The 27695-nt window shown below is 44.8% G+C and overlaps 1 protein-coding gene across 4 annotated transcripts in view; it reads left to right on the top strand.

Moving 5' to 3' along the window:
* LOC128696231 (protein scarlet-like) overlaps positions 1 to 27695 on the top strand; it is a 351307-nt gene that overhangs the window by 295375 nt on the left and 28237 nt on the right. For all 4 annotated transcript variants that reach the window (XR_011392936.1, XM_070092551.1, XM_070092552.1 and 1 more), the window contains 2 exons: positions 10150 to 10255; positions 14588 to 14688. Coding sequence is in view for 3 of the 4 variants with exons in the window: in XM_070092551.1 (XP_069948652.1) it covers positions 10150 to 10255; positions 14588 to 14688 (207 nt within the window). In the remaining variant the exon portion in view is untranslated. The remainder of the gene's footprint in view (positions 1 to 10149; positions 10256 to 14587; positions 14689 to 27695) is intronic.

The following is a 27695-nucleotide window of genomic DNA, read 5'->3' on the forward strand; positions in this document are numbered from 1 at the left end:
GGGATCTTGTGAGGATGTAGGCTGGGTATCTTATGATGCTGTAGGCTAGGTATCTTGTGAGGTTGTAGGCTGGGGATCTTGTGAGGCTGTAGGCTGGGTATCTTATGAGGCTGTAGGCTAGATGTCTTGTGAGGTTGTAGGCTGGGGATCTTGGGAGGCTGTAGGCTGGGTATCTTGTGAGGTTGTAGGCTAGGTATTTTGTGAGGTTGTCGGATGGGGATCTTTTGAGGATGTAGGCTGTGGATATTGTGAGGTTGTAGGCTGGGGATCTTGTGAGGTTGCTGGCTTGGGATCTTGTGAGGTTCAAGGCTGGGTATCCTGTGAGGCTGTAGGATGGGTATCTTGTGAGGTTGTTGGCTGGGGATCTTGTGATGTTGTAGACTAAGTATCTTGCGAGGTTGTAGGATAGGTATCTTGTGTGTTTCTGGCCGGCGATCTTGTGAGTCTGTAGGCTACTTATCTTGTGACGCTGTAGGCTGGTTATCTTAAGAAGTTGTAGGCTGGGTACCTTGAGAGATTGTAGGCAAATCATCATGAGGTTGTAGGCTGGGTATCTTGTGAGGTTGAAGGCTGAGGATTTTGTGAGGTTGTTGGCAGGGGATCTTGTGAGGTTGTATGAAGGGTATCTTGTGATTTTGTATGCTGGGCATCTTGTGAGGCTGTAGGCGGCGTTACTTGTGAGGCTGTAGGCTGGGTATCATGTGAGGTTGTAGACTAGGCATTTTGTGAGGTTTTAGGATGGGGATCTTGTGAGGCTGTAGGCTGGGGATCTTGTGAGGTTGTAGGCTGTGGATCTTGTGAGGTTGTAGGCTTGGTATTTTGTGAGGTTTGAGGATGGGAATCTTGTGAGGCTGAAGGCTGGGGATCTTGTGAGGATGTAGGCTGGGGATCTTGTGAGGAAGTAGGCTGGAGATGTTTTGAGGTTGTAGGCTGGAGATCTTGTGAGGTTGTAGGCTAGGTATCTCGTGAGGTTGTAGGATAGGTATCTTGCGAGGTTGTAGGCTGGGGATCTTGTGAGGTTGTAGGCTGGACCTTTTGTGAGATTGTTGTCTGGGGATTTTGTGAGTTTGTTGGCTAGGTATCTTGTGAGGTTGTAGGATAGGTATCTTGCAACGTTGGAGGCTGGGGATCTTTTAAGGTTGTAGGCTGTGGATCTTGTGAGGCTGTCGGCTGGGGACCTTGTGAAGTTGTAGACTGGGGATCTTGTGAGGTTGTAGTCTGGGGACTTTGTGAGGTTGAAGGCAAGAGAGCTTGTGAGGTTGTAGGCTGGAGATCTTGTGAGGTTGTAACCTGGGGATCTTGTGAGGTTGTAGCTTGTGGATCTTGTGAGGATGAAGGCTGGGGAGCTTGCGAGGTTGTAGGCTAGGTATCGTGTTAGGTTGTAGGCTGGGTATCTTGTGAGGTTGTTGGATGGGGATCTTGGGAGGTTGTAGGCTGGAGGTGATCTTGTGAGGTTGTAGCTTGTGGATCTTGTGAGGTTATAGGCTGGGGATCTTGTGAGGTTGTAGGCTTGGTATCTTGTGAGGTTGTAACCTGGGGATCTTGTGAGGTTGTAGGCTTGGGATCTTGTGAGGTTGTAGCCTGTGGATCTTGTGAGGTTGTAGGCTGGGGATCTTGTGAGGTTATAGGTTTGGGGTCTTGTGAAGTTGTAGTCTGTGTATGTTGTGAGGTTGTAGGCTGGAGATCTTGTGTGGTTGCAGGCTGGGGGTGTTGTGAGGTTGTAGGCTAGGGATCTTGTGAGGTTGTAGGCCTGGAAGCTTTTGAGGTTGTAGGTTGGGGATCTTCTGAAGTTGTATGCGGGGTATAATGTGAGGTTGTAGCCTGTGGATCTTGAAAGGTTGTAGGTTGGGTAAGTTGTGAGGATGCAGGCTGGGAATCTTGTGCGGTTGTAGGCTGGGGATATTGCGAGGTTGTAGACTGGGGACTTGTGAGGCTGTAGGCTTGGTATCTTGTGAGGTTGTAGGCTTGGGATCTAGTGAGGTTGTAGGCTGCGGATCTTGTGAGGTTGTAGGCTGGGGATCTTGTGAGGTTGTAGCCTGGGGATCTTGTGAGAATGTAGCCTAGGGATCTTGTGAGGTTGAACGCTGGGGATCTTGTGAGGTTGTAGGCTGGGTATCTTGTTAGGTTATACGCTTAAGATCTTGTGAGTTTGTAGGTAGTGGATCTTGTGAGGTTGTAGCCAGGGGATCTTTTGAGGTTGTAGGCTGTGGATCTTGTGAGGTTGTAGGCTGGGGATCTTGTGAGGTTTTAGGCTGGGGATCTTGTGAGGTTGTAGGCTGTGGATATTGTGAGGTTGTAGGCTAGGGATCTTGTGAGGTTGTAGGCTGGGGATCTTGTGAGGTTATTGGCTAGGTATCTTGTGAGGTTGTATGATAGGTATCTTGCGACGTTGTAGGTTGGTGATCTTTTAAGGATGTAGGCTGTAGGCTAGGTATCTTGTGAGGTTGTAGGCTGGGGATCTTGTGAGGTTGTAGGCTGGGGATCTTGTGAGGTTGTAGGCTGGGGATAGGCTGGGTATCTTGTGAGGTTGAAGGCTTGGGATCTTGTGAGGTTGTAGGCTGGGTATCTTGTGAGGTTGTAGGCTGGGGATCTTGTGAGGTTGTATGCTAGGTATCTTGAGAGGTTGTAGGCTGGGTATCTTGTGAGGTTGTAGGCTGGGCATCTTGTGAGGTTGCAGGCTGGGTATCTTGTGAGGTTGTAGGCTAGGTATCTTGTGAGGTTGTAGGCTAGGTATCTTGTGAGGTTGAAGGCTGGGTATCTTGTGAGGCTGTAGGCTGGGGATCTTGTGAGGCTGTAGGCTGGGTATCTTGTGAGGTTGTAGGCTGGGGATCTTGTGAGGCTGTAGGCTGGGTATCTTGTGAGGCTGTAGGCAGGGGATATTGTGAAGCTGTAGGCTGGGGATCTTGTGAGGTTGTATCCTGGGGATCTTGTGAGGTTGTTGGCTGGGGATCTTGTGAGGTTCTAGGCTGGGTTTCTTGTGAGGCTGTATGATGGGTGTGTTGTGAGGTTGTTGGCTGTGGATCTTGTGAGGTTGTAGGCTACGTAACTTGCGAGGTTGTAAGATAGGTATCTTGTGAGGTTCTGGCTGGGGAACTTGTGAGGCTGTAGGCTAGGTATCTTGTGACGCTGTAGGCTGGTTATCTTGAGAAGTTGTAGGCTGTGTATCTTGTGATGTTGTAGGCTAGGCATCTTTTTAGGTTGTAGGCTGGGAATCTTGTGAGGATGAAGGCTGGAGACTTTGTGAGGATGTAGGCTGGGGATCTTGTGAGGTTGTATGATGGGTATCTTGTGAGTGTGAAAGCTGGTCATCTTGTGAGGTTGTAGGCTGGGGATCTTGTGAGGTTGTAGGATAGGTATTTTTTTAGGATTGAGGATGGGGATCTTGAGAGGCTGCAGACTGGGGATCTTGTGAGGTTGTAGGCTAAGGATCTTGTGAGGTAGTAGGTTGGAGATGATGTGAGGTTGTAGGCTATGGATCTTGTGAGGTTGTAGGCTAGGTATCTTGTGAGGTTGTAGGATAGGTATCTTGCGAGGCTGTAGGCTGGGGATCTTGTGAGGTTGTAGGCTGGAGATTTTGTGAGATTGTAGGCTGGGGATCTTGAGAGGTCGTTGGCTAGGTATCTTGTGAGGTTGTAGGATAGGTATCTTGCGACGTTGTAGGCTGGGGATCTTTTGGGGTTGTAGGCTGGGGATCGTGTGAGGCTGTTGGCTGGGTATCTTGTGAGGTTGTAGACTGGGGACCTTTTGAGGTTGCAGTCTAGGGACCTTGTGAGGTTGTAGGCTGGGGAGCATGTGAGGTTGTAGGCTGGGGATCTTGTGAGGTTGTAACCTGGGAATCTTGTGAGGTTGTAGCTTGTGGATCTTGTGAGGTTGTAGGCTTGGTATCTTCTGAAGTTGTAACCTGGGGATCTTGTGAGGTTGTAGGCTGGGGATCTTGTGAGGTTGTAGGCTGGAGATCTTGTGAGGTTGTAACCTGGGGATCTTGTGAGGTTTTAGGCTGGGGATCTTGTGAGGTTGTAGCCTGGGGATCTTGTGAGGTTGTTGGCTGGGGATCTTGTGAGGTTCTAGGCTGGGTTTCTTGTGAGGCTGTATGATGGGTGTGTTGTGAGGTTGTTGGCTGTTGATCTTGTGAGGTTGTAGGCTACGTAACTTGCGAGGTTGTAGGATAGGTATCTTGTGAGGTTCTGGCTGGGGAACTTGTGAGGCTGTAGGCTAGGTATCTTGTGACGCTGTAGGCTGGTTATCTTGAGAAGTTGTAGGCTGTGTATCTTGTGATGTTGTAGGCTAGGCATCTTTTTAGGTTGTAGGCTGGGGATCTTGTGAGGATGAAGGCTGGAGACTTTGTGAGGATGTAGGCTGGGGATCTTGTGAGGTTGTATGATGGGTATCTTGTGAGTGTGAAAGCTGGTCATCTTGTGAGGTTGTAGGCTGGGGATCTTGTGAGGTTGTAGGATAGGTATTTTGTGAGGATTGAGGATGGGGATCTTGAGAGGCTGCAGACTGGGGATCTTGTGAGGTTGTAGGCTAAGGATCTTGTGAGGTAGTAGGTTGGAGACGATGTGAGGTTGTAGGCTAGGGATCTTGTGAGGTTGTAGGCTAGGTATCTTGTGAGGTTGTAGACTGGGTATCTTGTGAGGTTGTAGACTGGGTATCTTGTGAGGTTGTAGACTGGGGACCTTGTGAGGTTGCAGTCTAGGGACCTTGTGAGGTTGTAGGTTGGGGAGCTTGTGAGGTTGTAGGCTGGGGATCTTGTGAGGTTTTAACCTGGGAATCTTGTGAGGTTGTAGCTTGTGGATCTTGTGAGGTTGTAGGCTTGGTATCTTGTGAGGTTGTAACCTGGGGATCTTGTGAGGTTGTAGGCTGGGGATCTTGTGAGGTTGTAGGCTGGAGATCTTGTGAGGTTGTAACCTGGGGATCTTGTGAAGCTGTAGGCTGGGTATCTTATGAGGCTGTAGGCTAGATATCTTGTGAGGTTGTAGGTTGGGGATCTTGTGAGGTTGTACGCTAGGTATCTTGTGAGGTTGTACGCTGGGTATCTTGTGAGGTTTAGGCTAGGTATTTTGTGAGGTTGTCGGATTGGGATCTTTTGAGGTTGTAGGCTGTGGATATTGTGAGGTTGTAGACTGGGGATCTTGTGAGGTTGTTGCTGGGGATCTTGTGAGGTTCTAGGCTGGGTATCTTGTGAGGCTGTATGATGGGTGTGTTGTGAGGTTGTTGGCTGGGGATCTTGTGAGGTTGTAGGCTAGGTAACTTGCGAGGTTGTAGGATAGGTATCTTGTGAGGTTCTGGCTGGGGAACTTGTGAGGCTGTAGGCTAGGTATCTTGTGACGCTGTAGGCTGTTTATCTTGAGAAGTTGTAGGCTGTGTATCTTGTGATGTTGTAGGCTAGGCATCTTTTTAGGTTGTAGGCTGGAGATCTTGTGAGGTTGAAGGCTGGAGACTTTTTGAGGATGTAGGCCGGGGATCTTGTGAGGTTGTATGATGGGTATCTTGTGAGTGTGAAAGCTGGTCATCTTGTGAGGTTGTAGGCTGGGGATCTTGTTAGGTTGTAGGATAGGTATTTTGTGAGGATTAAGGATGGGGATCTTGAGAGGCTGCAGACTGGGGATCTTGTGAGGTTGTAGGCTGGGGATCTTGTGAGGTAGTAGGTTGGAGATGATGTGAGGTTGTAGGCTATGGATCTTGTGAGGTTGTAGGCTAGGTATCTTGTGAGGTTGTAGGATATGTATCTTGCGAGGTTGTAGGCTGGGGATCTTGTGAGGTTGTAGGCTGGAGATTTTGTGAGATTGTAGGCTGGGGAACTTGACAGGTTGTTGGCTAGGTATCTTGTGAGGTTGTAGGATAGGTATCTTGCGACGTTGTAGGCTGGGGATCTTTTGGGGTTGTAGGCTGGGGATCTTGTGAGGCTGTAGGCTGGGTATCTTGTGAGGTTGTAGACTGGGGACCTTGTGAGGTTGCAGTCTAGGGACCTTGTGAGGTTGTAGGCTGGGGACCTTGTGAGGTTGCAGTCTAGGGACCTTGTGAGGTTGTAGGCTGGGGAGCTTGTGAGGTTGTAGGCTGGGGATCTTGTGAGGTTGTTGGCTGGGGATCTTGTGAGGTTCTAGGCTGGGTTTCTTGTGAGGCTGTATGATGGGTGTGTTGTGAGGTTGTTGGCTGTGGATCTTGTGAGGTTGTAGGCTACGTAACTTGCGAGGTTGTAGGATAGGTATCTTGTGAGGTTCTGGCTGGGGAACTTGTGAGGCTGTAGGCTAGGTATCTTGTGACGCTGTAGGCTGGTTATCTTGAGAAGTTGTAGGCTGTGTATCTTGTGATGTTGTAGGCTAGGCATCTTTTTAGGTTGTAGGCTGGGGGTCTTGTGAGGATGAAGGCTGGAGACTTTGTGAGGATGTAGGCTGGGGATCTTGTGAGGTTGTATGATGGGTATCTTGTGAGTGTGAAAGCTGGTCATCTTGTGAGGTTGTAGGCTGGGGATCTTGTGAGGTTGTAGGATAGGTATTTTGTGAGGATTGAGGATGGGGATCTTGAGAGGCTGCAGACTGGGGATCTTGTGAGGTTGTAGGCTAAGGAACTTGTGAGGTAGTAGGTTGGAGATGATGTGAGGTTGTAGGCTAGGGATCTTGTGAGGTTGTAGGCTAGGTATCTTGTGAGGTTGTAGAATGGGTATCTTGTGAGGTTGTAGACTGGGTATCTTGTGAGGTTGCAGTCTAGGGACCTTGTGAGGTTGTAGGTTGGGGAGCTTGTGAGGTTGTAGGCTGGGGATCTTGTGAGGTTTTAACCTGGGAATCTTGTGAGGTTGTAGCTTGTGGATCTTGTGAGGTTGTAGCTTGTGGATCTTGTGAGGTTGTAGGCTTGGTATCTTGTGAGGTTGTATCCTGGGGATCTTGTGAGGTTGTAGGCTGGGGATCTTGTGAGGTTGTAACCTGGGGATCTTGTGAAGCTGTAGGCTGGGTATCTTATGAGGCTGTAGGCTAGATATCTTGTGAGGTTGTAGGTTGGGGATCTTGTGAGGTTGTACGCTAGGTATCTTGTGAGGTTGTACGCTGGGTATCTTGTGAGGTTTAGGCTAGGTATTTTGTGAGGTTGTCGGATTGGGATCTTTTGAGGTTGTAGGCTGTGGATATTGTGAGGTTGTAGACTGGGGATCTTGTGAGGTTGTTGCTGGGGATCTTGTGAGGTTCTAGGCTGGGTATCTTGTGAGGCTGTATGATGGGTGTGTTATGAGGTTGTTGGCTGGGGATTTTGTGAGGTTGTAGGCTAGGTAACTTGCGAGGTTGTAGGATAGGTATCTTGTGAGGTTCTGGCTGGGGAACTTGTGAGGCTGTAGGCTAGGTATCTTGTGACGCTGTAGGCTGTTTATCTTGAGAAGTTGTAGGCTGTGTATCTTGTGATGTTGTAGGCTAGGCATCTTTTTAGGTTGTAGGCTGGAGATCTTGTGAGGTTGAAGGCTGGAGACTTTTTGAGGATGTAGGCCGGGGATCTTGTGAGGTTGTATGATGGGTATCTTGTGAGTTTGAAAGCTGGTCATCTTGTGAGGTTGTAGGCTGGGGATCTTGTTAGGTTGTAGGATATGTATTTTGTGAGGATTAAGGATGGGGATCTTGAGAGGCTGCAGACTGGGGATCTTGTGAGGTTGTAGGGTGGGGATCTTGTGAGGTAGTAGGTTGGAGATGATGTGAGGTTGTTGGCTATGGATCTTGTGAGGTTGTAGGCTAGGTATCTTGTGAGGTTGTAGGATAGGTATCTTGCGAGGTTGTAGGCTGGGGATCTTGTGAGGTTGTAGGCTGGAGATTTTGTGAGATTGTAGGCTGGGGAACTTGACAGGTTGTTGGCTAGGTATCTTGTGAGGTTGTAGGATAGGTATCTTGCGACGTTGTAGGCTGGGGATCTTTTGGGGTTGTAGGCTGGGGATCTTGTGAGGCTGTAGGCTGGGTATCTTGTGAGGTTGTAGACTGGGGACCTTGTGAGGTTGCAGTCTAGGGACCTTGTGAGGTTGTAGGCTGGGGAGCTTGTGAGGTTGTAGGCTGGGGATCTTGTGAGGTTGTTGGCTGGGGATCTTGTGAGGTTCTAGGCTGGGTTTCTTGTGAGGCTGTATGATGGGTGTGTTGTGAGGTTGTTGGCTGTGGATCTTGTGAGGTTGTAGGCTACGTAACTTGCGAGGTTGTAGGATAGGTATCTTGTGAGGTTCTGGCTGGGGAACTTGTGAGGCTGTAGGCTAGGTATCTTGTGACGCTGTAGGCTGGTTATCTTGAGAAGTTGTAGGCTGTGTATCTTGTGATGTTGTAGGCTAGGCATCTTTTTAGGTTGTAGGCTGGGGGTCTTGTGAGGATGAAGGCTGGAGACTTTGTGAGGATGTAGGCTGGGGATCTTGTGACGTTGTATGATGGGTATCTTGTGAGTGTGAAAGCTGGTCATCTTGTGAGGTTGTAGGCTGGGGATCTTGTGAGGTTGTAGGATAGGTATTTTGTGAGGATTGAGGATGGGGATCTTGAGAGGCTGCAGACTGGGGATCTTGTGAGGTTGTAGGCTAAGGATCTTGTGAGGTAGTAGGCTGGAGATGATGTGAGGTTGTAGGCTATGGATCTTGTGAGGTTGTAGGCTAGGTATCTTGTGAGGTTGTAGGATAGGTATCTTGCGAGGTTGTAGGCTGGGGATCTTGTGAATTTGTAGGCTAGAGATTTTTTGAGATTGTAGGCTGAGGATCTTGAGAGGTTGTTGGCTAGGTACCTTGTGAGGTTGCAGGATAGGTATCTTGCGACGTTGTAGGCTGGGGATCTTTTGGGGTTGTAGGCTGGGGATCTTGTGAGGCTGTAGGTAGGGTATCTTGTGAGGTTGTAGACTGGGGACCTTGTGAGGTTGCAGTCTAGGGACCTTGTGAGGTTGTAGGCTGAGGAGCTTGTGAGGTTGTTGGCTGGGGATCTTGTAAGGTTGTAACCTGGGAATCTTGTGAGGTTGTAGCTTGTGGATCTTGTGAGGTTGTATGATGGGTATCTTGTGAGGTTGTTACCTGGGGATCTTGTGAGGTTGTAGGCTGGGGATCTTGTGAGGTTGTCCTGTGAGGTTGCAGGCTTGGGATCTTGTGAGGTTGTAACCTGGGGATCTTGTGAGGTTGTAGGCTGGGGAGCTTGAGAGGTTGTAGGCTGGGGACCTTGTGAGGTTGTAGGCCGGGGAGCTTGTGAGGATGTAGCCTGGGGTTCTTTTGAGGTTGTATGATGGGATCTTGTGAGGTTGTAGGCTGGGATCTTGTGAGGTTGTAGGCTACGGATATTGTGAGGTTGTAGGATAGGGTATCTTGTGAGGTTCTAGGCTGGGGATCTTGTGAGGCTTGTAGGCTGGGGATCTTGTGAGGCTGTAGGCTGGGGATCTTGAGAGGTTGTAGGCTGTGTATTTTGTGAGGTTGTAGGCTAGGCATCTTTTTAGGTTGTAGGCTGGGGATCTTGTGAGGTTGAAGGCTGGAGACTTGTGAGGTTGTAGGCTTGGAATCTTGTGAGGTTGTAACCTGGGGATCTTGTGAGGTTGTAGGCTGGGATCTTGTGAGGTTGTAGGCTGGGAATCTTGTGAGGCTGTAACCTTGGGATCTTGTGAGGTTATAGGCTGGAGATCTTGTGAGGTTGTAGCCTGGGGATCTTGTGAGGTTGCAGGCTTGCGATCTTGTTAGGCGGGGTATCTTGTGAGGTTATAGGCTGGGGATCTTGTGAGCTTGTATGCTGGGGATCTTGTGAGGCTGTAGGCCGGGGATCTTTTGAGGTTGTAGGCTGGTTTTCTTGTGAGGTTTTAGGCTGGGGATCTTGTGAGGTTGTAGGCTGTGGATATTGTGAGGTTGTAGGCTGGGGATCTTGTGAGGTTGTAGGCTGGGGATCTTGTGAGGTTAAAGGTTTGGGATCTTGTGAGGTTGTAGGCTGGGGATGTTGTGAGGTTGTAGGCTGGGGATCTTTTGTGGTTGTAGGCTGTGGATCTTGTGTGGTTGTAGGCTGGGGATCTTGTGAGATTGTAGGCTGGGGATCTTTTGAGGTCGTAGGCTGGTGATCCTTGTTTCTCAATAGTTCTTAGTCCTGTAATATTAACTCTTCAGTAGGCCTGGTCTCTAAGAAGGCAGTTAGGGTCATGTTGCACAGAACCACTAACAAACTTTACACAAACTTTATCCAACAGGTTCGATGTTTTCTGCCATGTTTGAGAGCATCCCGTACATCATGCTCTTCCTCATTCCCTTTGATGTGGTGCTTCTCATCTCAGGTGGTCTCTTCATCAACCTCACGTAAGTGGAATTAATTTACAATGCTGAATTCACAAGCTAATTACTGTTATCCTGCCTGATCCTGTTTACTGACTAGAAGCTGTTTTTCTGTCTTAGACAAGTCATAGGATGAGAGCTGCTATCCTTCCGGTGGCCTGGTGGCTAAACCTCTCCCTTAACACACGGAGGGCCCGGGTTCGATTCCTGTCGGAATGGAAACATTTCCACGCGTTTCCTTACACCTGTTGTCCTGTTCACCCAGCAGCAAATAGGTACCTGGGTGTTAGTCGACTGGTGTGGGTCGCATCCTGGGGGACAATACTGAGGACCGCAATGGAAATAAGTTAGACAGTCCTCGATGACGCACTGACTTTCATGGGTTATCCTGGGTGGTTAACCCTCCGGGGTTAAAAATCCGAACAAAATCCTACACCAACTCGATTACAGAATATGGGTTATTATCGAACATTCATTTACAGGCTAATTCCTGTTCTCCTTTCATTGCTAATTTACTGTCTGTGAGGTGTTGTCCTACACCAGTTAACTCACAGACTAGCAGCTATTATCCTTCCTTATCTTGTTTGCTGGATAAGAGATGTATCTTACCTCAGGTTATTTACTGGCTAAGATCTGTTATTTTAGCTCAGCACACTTACACAATAAGAATTATTGTAGTCATACAAGTTATTTATATGCTGAGAGTAATTATCCTTCCACTATTATCAAGCTTAAAAGCTTCTAACCTAACTTAGCTTATTTACAGGAAATGATCCTAGCTAAGCTTATTTACATGCTAGGAGCACAGGTCAGGAGCTGTTGTTCTGTCTCAGCACATTTACAGGTTATATATTTTTATCCTCTGCTTATTTACAGACTGATAGTTACTGTTCAGTCTCAGCTTACATGAAACCTAACAACAGGCATCCTGAATTAGCTCAAATAGGAGCTATTAACACTAACCACACGAGGGTCATTAACACTGGCCACACGAGGGGCATCAACACTGACCACACAAAGGCCATTAACACTGGTCACACGTGGGTCATTAACACTACCACACGAGGGTCATTAACAATGACCACACGAGAGTCATTAACACTACCACACGAGGGTCATTAATACTACCACACGAGGGTCATTAACACTACCACACGAGGGTCATCAACACTGACCACACGAGGGTCATTAACACTGACCACACGAGAGTCATTAACACTACCACACGAGGGTCATTAACACTACCACACGAGGGTCATCAACACTGACCACACGAGGGTCATTAACACTACCACACGAGTGTCATCAACACTGACCACACGAGGGTCATTAACACTACCACACGAGGGTCATTAACACTACCACACGAGGGTCATCAACACTGACCATACGAGGGTCATTAACACTGACCACATGAGGGTCATCAACACTGACCACACGAGGGTCATCAACACTGACCACACGAGCGTCACTAACACTGACCACACGAGGGTCATTAACATTAAACACACGAGGGTCATCAACACTGACCACACGAGGATCATCAATACTGACCACACGAGGGTCATCAACACTGACCACACAAGGGCCATTAACACTGACCACACGAGGATCATCAATACTGACCACACGAGGGTCATTAACACTACCACACGAGGGTCATCAACACTGACCACACGAGGGTCTTCAACACTGACCACACAAAGGCCATTAACACTGACCACAAGAGGGTCATTAACACTGACCACACGAGGGTCATCAACACTGACCACACGAGAGTCATTAACGCTACCACACGAGGGTCATCAACACTGACCACACGAGGGTCTTCAACACTGACCACACAAGGGCCATTAACACTGACCACAAGAGGGTCATTAACACTGACCACACGAGGGTCATCAACACTGACCACACGAGAGTCATTAACACTATTACACGAGAGTCATCAACACTGATAACACGAGGGTCTTCAACACTGACCACACAAGGGCCATTAACACTGACCACACGAGGGTCATTAACACTACCACACGAGGGTCATTAACACTGACCACATGAGTGTCATCAACACTGACCACACAAGGGTCATTAACACTGACCACACGAGGGTCATTAACATTAAACACACAAGGGTCTTCAACACTGACCACACAAGGGCCATTAACACTGACCACACGAGGGTCATTAACACTGACCACACGAGGATCATCAATACTGACCACACGAGGGTCATCAACACTGACCACACGAGGGTCATTAACACTGACCACACGAGGGTAATTAACATTAAACACACGAGGGTCTTCAACACTGACCACACAAGGGCCATTAACACTGACCACACGAGGGTCATTAACAATGACCACACGAGGATCATCAATACTGACCACACGAGGGTCATCAACACTGACCACACAAGGGCCATTAACACTGACCACACGAGGGTCATTAACACTGACCACACGAGGGTCATCAACACTGACCACACAAGGGCCATTAACACTGACCACAAGAGGGTCATTAACACTGACCACACGAGAGTCATTAACACTACCACACGAGGGTCATCAACACTGACCACACGAGGGTCTTCAACACTGACCACACAAGGGCCATTAACACTGACCACACGAGGGTCATTAACACTACCACACGAGGGTCATCAACACTGACCACACCAGGGTCATTAACACTGACCACACGAGAGTCATTAACACTACCACACGAGGGTCATCAACACTGACCACACAAGAGTCATTAACACTACCACACGAGGGTCATCAACATTGACCACACGAGGGTCATAAACACTGACCACACAAGGGCCATTAACACTGACCACACGAGGGTCATTAACACTGACCACACAAGGGTCATTAACACTGACCACACGAGGGTCATTAACACTGACCACACGAGGGTCATTAACACTGACCACACGAGGGTCATTAACACTGACCACACAAGGGCCATTAACACTGACCACACGAGGGTCATTAGCACTGATCACACGAGGGTCATTAACACTGACCACACGAGGGTCATTAACACTGACCACACAAGGGTCATTAACACTGACCACACGAGGGTCATTAACACTGACCACACGAGGGTCATTAACACTGACCACACGAGGGTCATTAACACTGACCACACAAGGGTCATTAACACTGACCACACAAGGGCCATTAACACTGACCACACGAGGATCATCAATACTGACCACACGAGGGTCATCAACACTGACCACACAAGGGCCATTAATACTGACCACACGAGGGTCATTAACACTGACCACACGAGGGTCATCAACACTGACCACACAAGGGCCATTAACACTGACCACAAGAGGGTCATTAACACTGACCACACGAGAGTCATTAACACTACCACACGAGGGTCATCAACACTGACCACACAAGAGTCATTAACACTACCACACGAGGGTCATCAACACTGACCACACGAGGGTCTTCAACACTGACCACACAAGGGCCATTAACACTGACCACACGAGGGTCATTAACACTACCACACGAGGGTCATCAACACTGACCACACCAGGGTCATTAACACTGACCACACGAGAGTCATAAACACTACCACACGAGGGTCATCAACACTGACCACACAAGAGTCATTAACACTACCACACGAGGGTCATCAACATTGACCACACGAGGGTCATAAACACTGACCACACAAGGGCCATTAACACTGACCACACGAGGGTCATTAACACTGACCACACAAGGGTCATTAACACTGACCACACGAGGGTCATTAACACTGACCACACGAGGGTCATTAACACTGACCACACGAGGGTCATTAACACTGACCACACAAGGGCCATTAACACTGACCACACGAGGGTCATTAGCACTGATCACACGAGGGTCATCAACACTGACCACACGAGGGCCATTAGCACTGACCACATGAGGGTCATCAACACTGACCACACGAGGGTCATCAACACTGACCACACGAGGGTCATCAACACTGACCACACAAGGGCCATTAAAACTGACCACAAGAGGGTCATTAACACTGACCACACGAGAGTCATTAACACTACCACACGAGGGTCATCAACACTGACCACACAAGGGCCATTAACACTGACCACACGAGGGTCACTAACACTGACCACACGAGAGTCATTAACACTACCACACGAGGGCCATCATCACTGACCACACGAGGGTCATTAACCTTTCAATAAACAATTCATAAATCACCAAAATAGAAATTAACTTCTCAGTTTAGGTTGGTGGACATCTTGGGAAGACTCAATGGAGAATTGCTGTATTTAAAAGATGACATTGATAATAATTATTTTTTGGTCAGGTCGATGCCCTGGTTCATTGGTTGGGTGAAGTACATCTCGTGGTTCATGTACAGTAACGAAGCTCTGACTCTCACTCAGTGGGCTGATGTTAAGAATATAAGTGAGTATCATATCCAATATATTTCTTTATTACTCTAGATAGATATTTTACCGTCCAAACTTACTAGGAATAACTAGTATCATCCTAGGACATCTGTGAGGGAATCGTTATTCTAGAACACCTGTGACGTTAGAACACCAGTGAGGGGTACCTTTATCTTCGAATACCTATGGGGTATCATTATCTTGGAAAATTTGTGAGGGGTATCATTATCTTGGAACACTTGTGAGGGGGGTATCATTATTTTGGAACACTTTTGAGGGGGTATAATTACCTTGGAACACTTGTGAGGGGGTATCATTATTTTGGAACACTTTTGAGGGGGTATAATTATCTTGGAACACTTGTGAGGGGGTATCATTATCTTGGAACACTTGTGAGGGGGGTATCATTATTTTGGAACACTTTTGAGGGGGTATAATTATCTTGGAACACTTGTGAGGGGGTATCATTATCTTGGAACACTTGTGAGGGGGTATCATTATCTTGGAACACTTGTGAGGGGGGTATCATTATTTTGGAACACTTGTGAGGGGTATCATTATCTTGAAACACTTGTGAGGGGGTATCATTATCTTGAAACACTTGTGAGGGGGGTATCATTATTTTGGAACACTTGTGAGGGGTATGATTATCTTGAAACACTTGTGAGGGGGTATCATTATCTCGAAACACTTGTGAGGGGGGTATCATTATTTTGGAACACTTGTGAGGGGTATCATTATCTTGAAACACTTGTGAGGGGGGTATCATTATTTTGGAACACTTGTGAGGGGTATCATTATCTTGAAACACTTGTGAGGGGGCATCATTATCTTGAAACACTTGTGAGGGGGGTATCATTATTTTTATAACACTTGTGAGGGGTATCATTATTTTGGAACACTTGTGAGGGGTATCATTATCTTGGAACACTTGTGAGGGGGTATCATTATCTTGAAACACTTGTGAGGGGGGTATCATTATCTTGGAACACTTGTGAGGGGTATCATTATCTTGAAACACTTGTGAGGGGGGTATCATTATTCTGGAACACTTTTGAGGGGGTATCATTATCTTGGAACACTGGTGAGGGGTATAATTATCTTGGAAAACATGTGAATATATCATAATCTTGGAACACTGGTGAGGGGTATAATTATCTTGGAAAACATGTGAATATATCATAATCTTGGAACATTGGTGAGGGGTATCATTATCTTAGAACACTGGTGAGGGGGTATCATTATCTTAGAACACTGGTGAGGGGTATCGTTATCTTAGAACACTGATGAGGGGGTATCATTATCTTAGAACACTGGTGAGGGGTATCATTATCTTAGATCACTGGTGAGGGGTATCATTATCTTAGAACACTGGTGAGGGGTATTATTATCTTAGAACACTGGTGAGGGGGTATCATTATCTTAGAACACTGGTGAGGGGTATCATTATCTTAGAACACTGGTGAGAGGTATCATTATCTTAGAACACTGGTGAGGGGGTATCATTATGTTAGAACACTGGTGAGGGGTATCATTATCTTAGAACACTGGTGAGGGGTATCATTATCTTAGAACACTGGTGAGGGGTATCATTATCTTAGAACACTGGTGAGGGGTATCATTATCTTAGAACACTGGTGAGGGGTATTATTATCTTAGAACACTGGTGAGGGGTATCATTATCTTAGAACACTGGTGAGGGGTATCATTATCTTAGAACACTGGTGAGGGGTATCATTATCTTAGAACACTGGTGAGGGGTATAATTATCTTAGAACACTGGTGAGGGGTATTATTATCTTAGAACACTGGTGAGGGGTATCATTATCTTGAAACACTTGTGAGGGGGCATCATTATCTTGAAACACTTGTGAGGGGGGTATCATTATTTTTATAACACTTGTGAGGGGTATCATTATTTTGGAACACTTGTGAGGGGTATCATTATCTTGGAACACTTGTGAGGGGGGTATCATTATCTTGAAACACTTGTGAGGGGGGTATCATTATCTTGGAACACTTGTGAGGGGTATCATTATCTTGAAACACTTGTGAGGGGGGTATCATTATTCTGGAACACTTTTGAGGGGGTATCATTATCTTGGAACACTGGTGAGGGGTATAATTATCTTGGAAAACATGTGAATATATCATAATCTTGGAACACTGGTGAGGGGTATCATTATCTTAGAACACTGGTGAGGGGGTATCATTATCTTAGAACACTGGTGAGGGGTATCATTATCTTAGAACACTGGTGAGAGGTATCATTATCTTAGAACACTGGTGAGGGGGTATCATTATGTTAGAACACTGGTGAGGGGTATCATTATCTTAGAACACTGGTGAGGGGTATCATTATCTTAGAACACTGGTGAGGGGTAGCATTATCTTAGAACACTGGTGAGGGGTATCATTATCTTAGAACACTGGTGAGGGGTATCATTATCTTAGAACACTGGTGAGGGGTATCATTATCTTAGAACACTGGTGAGGGGTATCATTATCTTAGAACAATGGTGAGGGGTATCATTATCTTAGAAAACTGGTGAGGGGTATTATTATCTTAGAACACTGTTGAGGGGTATCATTATCTTAGAACACTGGTGAGGGGTATCATTATCTTAGAACACTGGTGAGGGGTATCATTATCTTAGAACACTTGTGAGGGGTATCATTATCTTAGAACACTGGTGAGGGGTATTATTATCTTAGAACACTGGTGAGGGGTTTCATTATCTTAGAACACTGGTGAGGGGTATCATTATCTTAGAACACTGGTGAGGGGTATCATTATCTTAGAACACTGGTGAGGGGTATCATTATCTTAGAACACTGGTGAGGGGTATCATTATCTTAGAACACTGGTGAGGGGGTATCATTATCTTAGAACACTGGTGAGGGGTATCATTATCTTAGAAAACTGGTGAGGGGTATCATTATCTTAGAACACTGGTGAGGGGTATCATTATCTTAGAACACTGGTGAGGGGTATCATTATCTTAGAACACTGGTGAGGGGTATCATTATCTTAGAACACTGGTGAGGGGTATCATTATCTTAGAACACTGGTGAGGGGTATCATTATCTTAGAACACTGGTGAGGGGTATCATTATCTTAGAACACTGGTGAGGGGTATCATTATCTTAGAACACTGGTGAGGGGTATCATTATCTTAGAACACTGGTGAGGGGTATCATTATCTTAGAACACTGGTGAGGGGTATCATTATCTTAGAACACTGGTGAGGGGTATCATTATCTTAGAACACTGGTGAGGGGTATCATTATCTTAGAACACTGGTGAGGGGTATCATTATCTTAGAACACTGGTGAGGGGTATCATTATCTTAGAACACTGGTGAGGGGTATCATTATCTTAGAACATGGTGAGGGGTATCATTATCTTAGAACATGGTGAGGGGTGAGGGGGGTGTATCATTATCTTAGAACACTGGTGAGGGGGTATCATTATCTTAGAACACTGGTGAGAGGTATCATTATCTTAGAACACTGGTGAGGGGTATCATTATCTTAGAGGGGGTATCATTATCTTAGAACACTGGTGATATCATTATCTTAGAACACTGGTGAGGGGTATCATTATCTTAGAACACTGGTGAGGGGTATCATTATCTTAGAACACTGGTGAGGGGGTATCATTATCTTAGAACACTGGTGAGGGGTATCATTATCTTAGAACACTGGTGAGGGGTATCATTATCTTAGAACACTGGTGAGGGGTATCATTATCTTAGAACACTGGTGAGGGGGTATCATTATCTTAGAACACTGGTGAGGGGGTATCATTATCTTAGAACACTGGTGAGGGTGTATCATTATCTTAGAACACTGGTGAGGGGTATCATTATCTTAGAACACTGGTGAGGGTGTATCATTATCTTAGAATACTGGTGAGGGGTATCATTATCTTAGAACACTGGTGAGGGGGTATCATTATCTTAGAACACTGGTGAGGGGGTATCATTATCTTAGAACACTGGTGAGGGGGTATCATTATCTTAGAACACTGGTGAGGGGGTATCATTATCTTAGAACACTGGTGAGGGTGTATCATTATCTTAGAACACTGGTGAGGGGTATCATTATCTTAGAACACTGGTGAGGGGTATCATTATCTTAGAACACTGGTGAGGGGTATCATTATCTTAGAACACTGGTGAGGGGTATCATTATCTTAGAACACTTGTGAGGGGTATCATTATCTTAGAACACTGGTGAGGGGTATCATTATCTTAGAACACTGGTGAGGGTGTATCATTCTCTTAGAACACTGGTGAGGGGGTATCATTATCTTAGAACACTGGTGAGGGGGTATCATTATCTTAGAACACTGGTGAGGGGTATCATTATCTTAGAACTCTGGTGAGGGGTATCATTATCTTAGAACACTGGTGAGGGGTATCATTATCATAGAACACTGGTGAGGGGTATCATTATCTTAGAACACTGGTGAGGGGGTATCATTATCTTAGAACACTGGTGAGGGGTATCATTATCTTAGAACACTGGTGAGGGGTATCATTATCTTAGAACACTGGTGAGTGGTATCATTATCTTAGAACACTGGTGAGGGGGTATCATTATCTTAGAACACTGGTGAGGGGGTATCATTATCTTAGAACACTGGTGAGGGTGTATCATTATCTTAGAACACTGGTGAGGGGTATCATTATCTTAGAACACTGGTGAGGGTGTATCATTATCTTAGAACACTGGTGAGGGGTATCATTATCTTAGAACACTGGTGAGGGTGTATCATTATCTTAGAACACTGATGAGGGGTATCATTATCTTAGAACACTGGTGAGGGTGTATCATTATCTTAGAACACTAGTGAGGGGTATCATTATCTTAGAACACTGGTGAGGGGGTATCATTATCTTAGAACACTGGTGAGGGGGTATCATTATCTTAGAACACTGGTGAGAGGGTATCATTATCTTAGAACACTGGTGAGGGGGAATCATTATCTTAGAACACTGGTGAGAGTGTATAATTATCTTAGAACACTGGTGAGGGGTATCATTATCTTAGAACACTGGTGAGGGTGTATCATTATCTTAGAACACTGGTGAGGGTGTATCATTATCTTAGAACACTGGTGAGGGGTATCATTATCTTAGAACACTGGTGAGGGGGTATCATTATCTTAGAACACTGGTGAGGGGTATCATTATCTTAGAACACTGGTGAGGGGTATCATTATCTTAGAACACTGGTGAGGGGTATCATTATCTTAGAACACTGGTGAGGGGTATCATTATCTTAGAACACTGGTGAGGGGTATAATTATCTTAGAACACTGGTGAGGGGTATTATTATCTTAGAACACTGGTGAGGGGTATCATTATCTTAGAACACTGGTGAGGGGTATAATTATCTTAGAACACTGGTGAGGGGTATTATTATCTTAGAACACTGGTGAGGGGTATCATTATCTTAGAACACTGGTGAGGGGTATCATTATCTTAGAACACTGGTGAGGGGTATCATTATCTTAGAACACTGGTGAGGGGTATAATTATCTTAGAACACTGGTGAGGGGTATCATTATCTTAGAACACTGGTGAGGGGTATCATTATCTTAGAACACTGGTGAGGGGGTATTATTATCTTAGAACACTGGTGAGGGGTATCATTATCTTAGAACACTGATGAGGGGCATCATTATCTTAGAACACTGGTGAGGGGTATCATTATCTTAGAACACTGGTGAGGGGTATCATTATCTTAGAACACTGGTGAGGGGTATCATTATCTTAGAACACTGGTGAGGGGTATCATTATCTTAGAACACTGGTGAGGGGTATCATTATCTTAGAACACTGGTGTGGGGGTATCATTATCTTAGAACACTGGTGAGGGGTATCATTATCTTGGAACACTTGTGAGGGGGGTATCATTATTTTGGAACACTTTTGAGGGGGTATAATTATCTTGGAACACTTGTGAGGGGGTATCATTATCTTGGAACACTTGTGAGGGGGTATCATTATCTTGGAACACTTGTGAGGGGGGTATCATTATTTTGGAACACTTGTGAGGGGTATCATTATCTTGAAACACTTGTGAGGGGGTATCATTATCTTGAAACACTTGTGAGGGGGGTATCATTATTTTGGAACACTTGTGAGGGGTATGATTATCTTGAAACACTTGTGAGGGGGTATCATTATCTCGAAACACTTGTGAGGGGGGTATCATTATTTTGGAACACTTGTGAGGGGTATCATTATCTTGAAACACTTGTGAGGGGGGTATCATTATTTTGGAACACTTGTGAGGGGTATCATTATCTTGAAACACTTGTGAGGGGGCATCATTATCTTGAAACACTTGTGAGGGGGGTATCATTATTTTTATAACACTTGTGAGGGGTATCATTATTTTGGAACACTTGTGAGGGGTATCATTATCTTGGAACACTTGTGAGGGGGTATCATTATCTTGAAACACTTGTGAGGGGGGTATCATTATCTTGGAACACTTGTGAGGGGTATCATTATCTTGAAACACTTGTGAGGGGGGTATCATTATTCTGGAACACTTTTGAGGGGGTATCATTATCTTGGAACACTGGTGAGGGGTATAATTATCTTGGAAAACATGTGAATATATCATAATCTTGGAACACTGGTGAGGGGTATAATTATCTTGGAAAACATGTGAATATATCATAATCTTGGAACATTGGTGAGGGGTATCATTATCTTAGAACACTGGTGAGGGGGTATCATTATCTTAGAACACTGGTGAGGGGTATCGTTATCTTAGAACACTGATGAGGGGGTATCATTATCTTAGAACACTGGTGAGGGGTATCATTATCTTAGATCACTGGTGAGGGGTATCATTATCTTAGAACACTGGTGAGGGGTATTATTATCTTAGAACACTGGTGAGGGGGTATCATTATCTTAGAACACTGGTGAGGGGTATCATTATCTTAGAACACTGGTGAGAGGTATCATTATCTTAGAACACTGGTGAGGGGGTATCATTATGTTAGAACACTGGTGAGGGGTATCATTATCTTAGAACACTGGTGAGGGGTATCATTATCTTAGAACACTGGTGAGGGGTATCATTATCTTAGAACACTGGTGAGGGGTATCATTATCTTAGAACACTGGTGAGGGGTATTATTATCTTAGAACACTGGTGAGGGGTATCATTATCTTAGAACACTGGTGAGGGGTATCATTATCTTAGAACACTGGTGAGGGGTATCATTATCTTAGAACACTGGTGAGGGGTATAATTATCTTAGAACACTGGTGAGGGGTATTATTATCTTAGAACACTGGTGAGGGGTATCATTATCTTGAAACACTTGTGAGGGGGCATCATTATCTTGAAACACTTGTGAGGGGGGTATCATTATTTTTATAACACTTGTGAGGGGTATCATTATTTTGGAACACTTGTGAGGGGTATCATTATCTTGGAACACTTGTGAGGGGGGTATCATTATCTTGAAACACTTGTGAGGGGGGTATCATTATCTTGGAACACTTGTGAGGGGTATCATTATCTTGAAACACTTGTGAGGGGGGTATCATTATTCTGGAACACTTTTGAGGGGGTATCATTATCTTGGAACACTGGTGAGGGGTATAATTATCTTGGAAAACATGTGAATATATCATAATCTTGGAACACTGGTGAGGGGTATCATTATCTTAGAACACTGGTGAGGGGGTATCATTATCTTAGAACACTGGTGAGGGGTATCATTATCTTAGAACACTGGTGAGAGGTATCATTATCTTAGAACACTGGTGAGGGGGTATCATTATGTTAGAACACTGGTGAGGGGTATCATTATCTTAGAACACTGGTGAGGGGTATCATTATCTTAGAACACTGGTGAGGGGTAGCATTATCTTAGAACACTGGTGAGGGGTATCATTATCTTAGAACACTGGTGAGGGGTATCATTATCTTAGAACACTGGTGAGGGGTATCATTATCTTAGAACACTGGTGAGGGGTATCATTATCTTAGAACAATGGTGAGGGGTATCATTATCTTAGAAAACTGGTGAGGGGTGTTATTATCTTAGAACACTGTTGAGGGGTATCATTATCTTAGAACACTGGTGAGGGGTATCATTATCTTAGAACACTGGTGAGGGGTATCATTATCTTAGAACACTGGTGAGGGGTATCATTATCTTAGAACACTGGTGAGGGGTATCATTATCTTAGAACACTGGTGAGGGGTATCATTATCTTAGAACACTGGTGAGGGGTATCATTATCTTAGAACACTGGTGAGGGGTATCATTATCTTAGAACACTGGTGAGGGGTATCATTATCTTAGAACACTGGTGAGGGGTATCATTATCTTAGAACACTGGTGAGGGGTATCATTATCTTAGAACACTGGTGAGGGGTATCATTATCTTAGAACACTGGTGAGGGGTATCATTATCTTAGAACACTGGTGAGGGGTATCATTATCTTAGAACACTGGTGAGGGGTATCATTATCTTAGAACACTGGTGAGGGGTATCATTATCTTAGAACACTGGTGAGGGGTATCATTATCTTAGAACACTGGTGAGGGGTATCATTATCTTAGAACACTGGTGAGGGGTATCATTATCTTAGAACACTGGTGAGGGGTATCATTATCTTAGAACACTGGTGAGGGGTATCATTATCTTAGAACACTGGTGAGGGGTATCATTATCTTAGAACACTGGTGAGGGGTATCATTATCTTAGAACACTGGTGAGGGGTATCATTATCTTAGAACACTGGTGAGGGGTATCATTATCTTAGAACACTGGTGAGGGGTATCATTATCTTAGAACACTGGTGAGGGGTATCATTATCTTAGAACACTGGTGAGGGGTATCATTATCTTAGAACACTGGTGAGGGGTATCATTATCTTAGAACACTGGTGAGGGGTATCATTATCTTAGAACACTGGTGAGGGGTATCATTATCTTAGAACACTGGTGAGGGGTATCATTATCTTAGAACACTGGTGAGGGGTATCATTATCTTAGAACACTGGTGAGGGGTATCATTATCTTAGAACACTGGTGAGGGGTATCATTATCTTAGAACACTGGTGAGGGGTATCATTATCTTAGAACACTGTAGAGGGGTCTCATTATCTTAGAACACTGGTGAGGGGGATCATTATCTTAGAACACTGGTGAGGGGTATCATTATCTTAGAACACTGGTGAGGGGTATCATTATCTTAGAACACTGGTGAGGGGTATCATTATCTTAGAACACTGGTGAGGGTGTATCATTATCTTAGAACACTGGTGAGGGGGTATCATTATCTTAGAACACTGGTGAGGGGGTATCATTATCTTAGAACACTGGTGAGGGGTATCATTATCTTAGAACACTGGTGAGGGGTATCATTATCTTAGAACACTGGTGAGGGGTATCATTATCTTAGAACACTGGTGAGGGGTATCATTATCTTAGAACACTGGTGAGGGGTATCATTATCTTAGAACACTGGTGAGGGGTATCATTATCTTAGAACACTGGTGAGGGGGTATCATTTCTTAGAACACTGGTGAGGGGTATCATTATCTTAGAACACTGGTGAGGGTGTATCATTATCTTAGAACATTGGTGAGGGGGTATCATTATCTTAGAACACTGGTGAGGGGGTATCATTATCTTAGAACACTGGTGAGAGGTATCATTATCTTAGAACACTGGTGAGGGGTATCATTATCTTAGAACACTGGTGAGGGGTATCATTATCTTAGAACACTGGTGAGGGGTATCATTATCTTAGAACATCATTATCTTAGAACACTGGTGAGGGGGTATCATTATCTTAGAACACTGGTGAGGGTGTATCATTATCTTAGAACACTGGTGAGGGGGTATCATTATCTTAGAACACTGGTGAGGGGGTATCATTATCTTAGAACACTTGTGAGGGGTATCATTATCTTAGAACACTGGTGAGGGGTATCATTATCTTAGAACACTGGTGAGGGGTATCATTATCTTAGAACACTGGTGAGGGGTATCATTATCTTAGAACACTGGTGAGGGGTATCATTATCTTAGTATCATTATCTTAGAACACTGGTGAGGGGTATCATTATCTTAGAACACTGGTGAGGGTGTATCATTATCTTAGAACACTGGTGAGGGGTATCATTATCTTAGAACACTGGTGAGGGGGTATTATTATCTTAGAACACTGGTGAGGGGTATCATTATCCTAGAACACTGGTGAGGGGTATCATTATCTTAGAACACTGGTGAGGGGTATCATTATCTTAGAACACTATCATTATCTTAGAACACTGGTGAGGGGTATCATTATCTTAGAACACTGGTGAGGGGTATCATTATCTTAGAACACTGGTGAGGGGTATCATTATCTTAGAACACTGGTGAGGGGTATCATTATCTTAGAACACTGGTGAGGGGTATCATTATCTTAGAACACTGGTGAGTGGGGGTCTCATTATCTTAGAACACTGGTGATGGGTATCATTATCTTAGAACACTGGTGAGGGGTATCATTATCTTAGAACACTGGTGAGGGGTATCATTATCTTAGAACACTGAACACTGGTGAGGGGTATCATTATCTTAGAACACTGGTGAGGGGTATCATTATCTTAGAACACTGGTGAGGGGTATCATTATCTTAGAACACTGGTGAGGGGTATCATTATCTTAGAACACTGGTGAGGGGTATCATTATCTTAGAACACTGGTGAGGGGGTATCATTATCTTAGAACACTGGTGAGGGGTATCATTATCTTAGAACACTGGTGAGGGGTATATCATTATCTTAGAACACTGGTGAGGGGTATCATTATCTTAGAACACTGGTGAGGGGTATCATTATCTTAGAACACTGGTGTGGGGGAAACATTATCTTAGAACACTGGTGAGGGGTATCATTATCTTAGAACACTGGTGAGGGGTATCATTATCTTAGAACACTGGTGAGGGGTATCATTATCTTAGAACACTTGTGAGGGGTATCATTATCTTAGAACACTGGTGAGGGGTATCATTATCTTAGAACACTGGTGAGGGGTATCATTATCTTAGAACACTGGTGAGGGGTATCTTATTGAGGGGTATCATTATCTTAGAACACTGGTGAGGGGTATCATTATCTTAGAACACTGGTGAGGGGTATCTTATTGATCTTAGAACACTGGTGAGGGGTATCATTATCTTAGAACACTAGGGGTATCATTATCTTAGAACACTGGTGAGGGGTATCTTATCTTAGAACACTGGTGAGGGGTATCATTATCTTAGAACACTGGTGAGGGGTATCATTATCTTAGAACACTGGTGAGGGGTATCATTATCTTAGAACACTGGTGAGGGGGGGTATCATTATCTTAGAACACTGGTGAGGGGGGTATCATTATCTTAGAACACTGTATCATTATCTTAGAACACTGGTGAGGGGTATCATTATCTTAGAACACTGGTGAGGGGTATCATTATCTTAGAACACTGGTGAGGGGTATCATTATCTTAGAACACTGGTGAGGGGGGTATCATTATCTTAGAACACTGGTGAGGGGTATCATTATCTTAGAACACTGGTGAGGGGTATCATTATCTTAGAATCATTATTTGTGAGAACTGGTGAGGGGTATCATTATCTTAGAACACTGGTGAGGGGTATCATTATCTTAGAACACTGGTGAGGGGTATCATTATCTTAGAACACTGGTGAGGGGTATCATTATCTTAGAACACTGTGAGGGGTATCATATCTTAGAACACTGGTGAGGGGTATCATTATCTTAGAACACTGGTGAGGGGTATCATTATCTTAGAACACTGGTGAGGGGTATCATTATCTTAGAACACTGGTGAGGGGTATCATTATCTTAGAACACTGGTGAGGGGTATCATTATCTTAGAACACTGGTGAGGGGTATCATTATCTTAGAACACTGGTGAGGGGTATCATTATCTTAGAACACTGGTGAGGGGTATCATTATCTTAGAACACTGGTGAGGGGTATCATTATCTTAGAACACTGGTATCATTATCTTAGAACACTGGTGAGGGGTATCATTATCTTAGAACACTAGTGAGGGGTATCATTATCTTAGAACACTGGTGAGGGGTATCATTATCTTAGAACACTGGTGAGGGGTATCATTATCTTAGAACACTGGTGAGGGGTCATTATCTTAGAACACTGGTGAGGGGTATCATTATCTTAGAACACTGGTGAGGGGTATCATTATCTTAGAACACTGGTGAGGGGTATCATTATCTTAGAACACTGGTGAGGGGTATCATTATCTTAGAACACTGGTGAGGGGTATCATTATCTTAGAACACTGGTGAGGGGTATCATTATCTTAGAACACTGGTGAGGGGTATCATTATCTTAGAACACTGGTGAGGGGGGTATCATTATCTTAGAACACTGGTGAGGGGTATCATTATCTTAGAACACTGGTGTGGGGGTATCATTATCTTAGAACACTGGTGAGGGGTATCATTATCTTAGAACACTGGTGAGGGGTATCATTATCTTAGAACACTGGTGAGGGGTATCATTATCTTAGAACACTGGTGAGGGGTATCATTATCTTAGAACACTGGTGAGGGGTATCATTATCTTAGAACACTGGTGAGGGGGTATCATTATCTTAGAACACTGGTGAGGGGTATCATTATCTTAGAACACTGGTGAGGGGTATCATTATCTTAGAACACTGGTGAGGGGTATCATTATCTTAGAACACTGGTGAGGGGTATCATTATCTTATAACACTGGTGAGGGGTATCATTATCTTAGAACACTTATCTTAGAACACTGTGAGGGGTATCATTATCTTAGAACACTGGTGAGGGGTATCATTATCTTAGAACACTGGTGAGGGGTATCATTATCTTAGAACACTGGTGAGGGGTATCATTATCTTAGAACACTGGTGAGGGGTATCATTATCTTAGAACACTTGTGAGGGGTATCATTATCTTAGAACACTGGTGAGG

The sequence above is a fragment of the Cherax quadricarinatus genome, chromosome 39 (genome assembly GCF_038502225.1).
Source record: "Cherax quadricarinatus isolate ZL_2023a chromosome 39, ASM3850222v1, whole genome shotgun sequence".
Lineage (NCBI taxonomy): Eukaryota > Metazoa > Arthropoda > Malacostraca > Decapoda > Parastacidae > Cherax > Cherax quadricarinatus.